Source organism: Balaenoptera musculus, chromosome 10, assembly GCF_009873245.2.
Source record: "Balaenoptera musculus isolate JJ_BM4_2016_0621 chromosome 10, mBalMus1.pri.v3, whole genome shotgun sequence".
NCBI classification, from domain to species: Eukaryota; Metazoa; Chordata; class Mammalia; order Artiodactyla; family Balaenopteridae; genus Balaenoptera; species Balaenoptera musculus.
The window spans coordinates 88,721,403-88,727,402 of record NC_045794.1 but is presented as its reverse complement, the minus strand read 5'-3'; the positions used below and the strand labels follow the sequence as shown (position 1 = coordinate 88,727,402).

At 45.2% G+C, this 6,000-nt stretch overlaps 1 protein-coding gene across 2 annotated transcripts in view; it reads right to left on the bottom strand.

The window, feature by feature from the left end:
- Positions 1 to 1,716: 1,716 nt before the first annotated feature.
- RFX4 (regulatory factor X4) overlaps positions 1,717 to 6,000 on the bottom strand; it is a 165,852-nt gene continuing 161,568 nt past the window's right edge. For both annotated transcript variants that reach the window (XM_036865920.1, XM_036865921.1), the window contains exon 18: positions 1,717 to 3,234. In XM_036865920.1, the coding sequence (XP_036721815.1) occupies positions 2,962 to 3,234 (273 nt within the window). In that variant the 3' untranslated portion in view covers positions 1,717 to 2,961. The remainder of the gene's footprint in view (positions 3,235 to 6,000) is intronic.

Below are 6,000 nucleotides of genomic sequence, written 5' to 3'. Positions count from 1 at the left end.
TGGCCAAGTCCTTTTCAGAGACAGTCCTGAAGAGGGCAGGGTCCCTTTATTGCCAAGACTCCTCTGTGCACCCTCTGACAAGCGGCTGGCCCCGCTCCCAGCTGCCGGCCTTGCCCATTCCCTTCCTGGTGGCTGGCTAGGGGCCACCAGAGGGAGAGAAGATGCAGCTGAGTCATGAGCTCACAGCAGCTGTTGTCTTCTCCTAATCAGATCCCTCTGTGTTCTGAAGTGGAAGCTTTAGAACAATTGGGAACATAAGCAGTACGCTAAACTCCCAAGATATGGGGACCTTGTGCTCTGGAGAGAGCGCCCAGTGGCCACTTGCCTCATCTGAAGCTGCCTCCTTCCTCCTACAGCGCTGCTGACTCCCGGTTCTCGGCTGTGCTGTGACGAGGAGGCCCTTGTTCTCTCCTCTGCAGAGTTCCTCGAGCAGCCACTCTATTTTCTGGGATTCAGGCCCTTGTTGATTGTGACTATTTTTTGCCTAAATATCTGTGCATTTAAAGAGCTTGTGGTTGTTACTTGTACACGGGTGTTGTTTATTCTGTGCTGCTGCTACCTGGCTGGAGAATCTGGCAATTGCTTAGTTTTTTGTGCTTAGTAGGTCGAAAGTCAGACTTACTACACCCATTCATTTGTGGAGCATGAGCTTTGGATTGCAGGAGAGCAATAGGTCTGGTTATTCTTAGGCGTATTTTCAGTGACTAAATATGAAATTTTATTCGTCCTCTCCCTTATTTGCCTCATATAAAGCCAACTAATGGACATTGGCTGAAAGAGCAAACTAATTTACCATCAGAGAGTGAAATCCAACATCTGCTTTCTTTTGGTAGAACAACACAGCTAATTTTTTTAAAGGGGATGCTATGTAAAATGTATAATTTTAATCCTAAAATTAAAATTTCAGGTATAAGTATGTTATGTAATAGCAAGTAAGAGCTTGGCTTTAAAAATAAATCTTTCAAAATGCAAATTGAGTTGTCAAATTCTCATGCCTTTTAGTTAAAATAGTCACTACTGCCATTTCTGGAAATCTGTGGCTCTGAATTTCTCATAGATCCTAGACTCTTAACATTTGGGCAAAACATTTAATCATTTTCCCTCTGTGTCCTCACTTCCCAACCCTAGAATCAAAATGCAGTTTTGGAGAAGAATTTGTTGGTACTTACTAAGTATTTAGTACTGTTACTGTTCTGTTCCAGAAGTTTATTAGCGTTTAAAGCACTGTGCTTGAAATATCTTTATAACCAGTGATCATTAAAGCATAATGAACTAAGTACCAGGGGACCTCTTAGTGATGCTGGTATTGAAGAATAATATTCCCTGCAAGAGCTGAAAGGCTCCTGCCCTTTGCTGACTCTAGCCATCATGAAAACTTCAGGTAAATCCTTGTATGTAGAACTGGTTCCCTCCATCAGGCTGTGGGTACTAAATCATCGTTTAAGGACTGCATGTGTGGCCTATCCACATTTTAATGATGACAAGATCACAGGGAGCTGGATAAGCACAACCACAGAAGACCACTTAGTTTTGTTTTGCCTACTTACACCCTAAGTATTCAGAATGTCATTTATATTACACACACACACAGGTCATTATCAAATGCAAAATGAAAATGAAGAAAGCAGGTCATTCCAATACTTTTTATTTGAGTGTGAAACCATTCATATCTTGCACAACTGTACAGATAAAACTATTTCCATTTTAGCTGTAGACATGATTATCACACTGAGTGGTGTGATCAAATATTTTATTTACAGAACAATTGCTAAAACATCCGATGTCATGTTTCCATTTATTTCTTACCCATAGGGTAATAGGTCCACCATAATTTCTTGGTGTTTTTTATAATACAGAAAGAAAACCTATGTTAATCTCTAACAAACCTCACAAACTGCTACAAATCTGACAGAAAAATGCCTACGAAAAGATTTTCCAAAAGTACAATACATTTTTATTTCCACACATACACAGTATAGTATAGGCTCAAAGGCACAGCTTTGAATTTTTTTTTTTCTATCAAAGTGTCGGAAATTATTATAGTCTTATGAAGGAACCATGAAAGTCATTTTCACACTTGGTGCTTGGTAAGTTAAAAGTTTGGTCCATTCAGTTTCACAGAGTTAATACAGCAGAGCTGAGTATGATACTCAGTGCCATAAATCCACATTCTCACAGAACTTTAAAAACCCCTCTCCTGCCTTTTGCTGACACTAGCCATTGTGCAAACTTAGGACAAATACTTGCATGTAGAAGAACCGGTCCCCTACAAACCTCACTCAACTTAAGGCATACAGAACAGGCCTCTTCCTTCCCTCTAAACAGTGCTTACATTCCAAGACAATGCAGGTACTGTGACAGACATGAGTGTAACAGGGAATCTAGAGTTTCCAGATACCTCCACTTAGCCCTGGTGCTCCAGGAAGCAGTGATGACACCACCAGGAAGAAGGGATGCTTAGGACATATCTGGGGGGGCTGTCTGTTGTACAGTAAGATGACAGCCAGATGGAAAGGTGAATGCTCTTGGTTAAATTATGTGCCCATCCAAAAGCACAAGCCAGGTTCCGTCTCTAGTATCCACCCTTCAAGACTAAAGAGCTTTTGTCAACAGGAAGATAGGTAATTTACTGGGAATGGTTGCCAGCATAAAGTGAAGGCATGGAACAGAGGGAAAAGGCACAGGTCGGCCTGCCCGAGATAGTGCTCTATACAAACAGTCAAGTCTGGCTTGGCTACAGGAACCCAACCTCACTGACTTTTAGTGAGTCCCATTTCTGAACTAAAGTTTATTCATCCCACACTGAATCCCAGCCTCATGTTCATTAGGAAAATGGACGCCTAGGAATAGTCCAGGAGTTATGATGTATTGAGATAAAATTCTTCTGGGGGGTGGGTGTTGAGTTTATTATTATTATTAATAATTATTATTAATATTAAATATGGATTCCTATGAAAGCAGTCACTTAGCCCATCCTGTGGAGGCCTCTCCGTTGATGTAAGCAAAGCCAGGAAAGTGTTGCATGTGCTCATACTCAGAATTCCTGCGCGTGGTCAGGGGTGTGTACATGTCACTAGAGTTTCCATACCTTGTGGAATGCACAGACGGGCTTGTGTAGCACGTGTTGGCTGTGGGCACCTCTGGCCATCGGGGGGTGACTGGGGTAGGATGCAGTCTGGGAGTACTGCTCATCAAACAAGGCTCCATCCGGGAAGTGGGGCTATTAAACGGGTACTTGTTGAGGGGAAAGAAATTCCACAAAGTTAAAATTAGCTTGAAGTTGCACATACACAATATCAGTCATGTTCACAGTTTAAGTTAAATTTCTTAAGACGCTGTTAATGAAAGTTGATGGGAAGTAATCAGTGAAATTCTGAAAGATTGACTCTTGGTCTAGGAAGCATATAACAGGAGAAATGCAAAGGATTTCATAGCCAGAGCTAGGCTGATAGTCACTCAACCAAAAATACTGATTTCGTGCTCTTAATCTGCAATATTTTGGGAAGTCAAACCCAAAAGAAGGAATAACCCCACTGGGAATACAGGAGAGAGAGAGAGAGAGAGAGAGAGAGAGAGAGAGAGTGTAAGTGTGAGTGTGTGTGTGTGTACAGGAAGAACAGCATGTCCAAAGAGATACAGATATATGGATGGATGGTTTTGAGCTTTATCACTTTATCATTTTAGGAGATGTGATAGGTCCCACTCCACCAACCCAAGGGAACAATACTGCCAAGAAAAACACAATGACATCATTAAAAATAGCATTTTACAGTTGAATTCAATTATGAACTGCAACCTAAAAGCAGGCTTTTGAAGAGGAAGCAAGTCAACAGCTTCAAAGGTTATTATTAGTGCCTATCATTCACAGAACATCTCTCTTTTTGGTTCACATTCACTGAAGTCCTAGAAGATATACAAGCAGGAAATGGTAAATTATTGGGCTTGGTGTGAATGTGGAAGAAGGAGTCAAGATAAGCCAACTGGGAGGGGAGGTGCTTTTGTGCGGGCCAGGAAAACAGGTGTTAATAGCTACAAGAAGAGGGGAAGCCGTTCTGGAGAGAATCGGGAATAAGAGGAGTGCCCCTGAAGTGCTGCTTCTTTTACATTCTTTTCCGTTACCGAGACAGCTATGCAAATAAGCCGCTTTTAGTACAATCAGAGGGGAGGAAGGGGAGGAGCTCTGGGCTCCCTTTGCGAGCTCCCGGTCTGCAGGCCAGGCAACACAAAGATTTCCTTGCTGTGCTAAGGGCCACCCCGACAAGAGCAGGAGCCAGTCAATAAGGGTGGCAAGGGCAACGAGTAGGGAGAGAGCCTATATGTGCAAATGTCGGAATTCTTCTGCTCCCCATCTGTCTTCCCTGACAGTTGGAGAGTGGAGCCCCGAGGGGTTCGGTGGGAAGCTGCCCCCTGTGAGGGAGACAGACAGGCTGAAGCCTAGACAGCAGGAGAAGGGGTTATGACAACAGTGGTGCCCCCTGTAGAGTGGGCCAGAGGGGAACTGTTCCGCCTCTTTGAGAGGGAGCCCGAGGGGCAGCAGGGGAAGGCTGTTAGGCCCAAAGCACGCGAAGAGAACCAGCTACTCACAGGTCAAGGGGGAGGGCGCCAAGCTCTAGTATGAGGATTTTGTCCTACCTAGGACAGACGACACGCCCTCCGCAGTCAGAAGAACAGGTAGGAAAGAGGGAGAAGGGCGTAGGTGGTATCTGGGAGCTCGGGGGAGAAGGCACCAAGGGGTGTTGCCAAGGAGACCAGGGACAGCATACGGAGCCTTTCCTAATCCCCAAATCAGCTGTGTGTACGGCAGCCACGGTGGACCCTCAGGCCTGGGCGGTGGGATTCTAGCCCAGGACCCATTCTAAACCCCAAAGAGACCGTACTGAGATTGGGCCCTGCCCAAGATAACAAGATCCTGGGTGTTAAATAGGTAATATATTAAGAAGTATTATTACAAAATGGTCTCTAATTTTTTCCAAAAGGTGGCTTCCCCCTGCTGATAGTCTCTCAAGTAAGCTCCCCGGATGCATGTCCCCTCCCTGGCACAGAGGCCTCCACTCTGGTCCTTTGGCCTGCCCAGCTGGTTCCCACCTCAGAGAATTTTGTCCCACCTGTTCCCTCTGCCTAGAACACTTCTTCCCCACCCCTAGCCTACCCCCAAGCTCCTTCCATGCTTGCCTTTTCATCATTCTTCAGACCTCAGCTCAAATGTCCCCTCTTCAGAGAGACGTTTCTGGACATCCTCTCTCTCCAAGCTAAGTGCCTCACCCCCCATCTCTCAGGTCAGGATCTTAACATCCTGCTTGTCAGCTGTCTCCTTCCACTGGCTTATATTCCTAAGCTCCTGGTGGGGCTTTGTCATGTTCTCTACCATATGCCCAACATCTGAATTGATGCCTGGCACCTAGCAGGTGCTACATAACTTATCTGGTGAATGAACACTAGGACGTTACCGCTAGAAAGAACGTTAGGGATCATATAATCCAACCCCATGTTGTACAGATGTTGTACAGAAAACTAGGATCCGTAAAGTGAGGTGCCACATGGCAAGCTAGTGGGAGAGCTGGCAGAAAAGCCCGGTCCTGGGCTGGTACTTTCCTCCACATCAATTTGACTGGCCCAAACGAGGCATGACCCACCACAACTGAACTACAGAGAATTCAGAGAGGAAGACACTCCTTTCCTGGAACACAGCCCATTAAACTTGAATCTCTCTGTCACTCTTCCTTTAAGCTCCCCCCTCCCCTACAGACCACAGGGTCTTACAACCCTGACCAGGCCTCAGCTTGATGCTTCTGACAGAGTCCTACTTGCCTGGCTTGTGTAGGTACCATGTCACCGTGTGGACTTGGAGGCTCCTCCCCACAGAACCCAAGAGAGCGTGGCTTTTGTGCCAAATCAAGGACCCTAGATGCAGCTGTGCCCAGGGGTTGTGTCACAGGCTCAAAAGAGTAATTGCCTGGAAATGAGACTGGCTCAAAATATCTCCAATGTGACAATAAAATT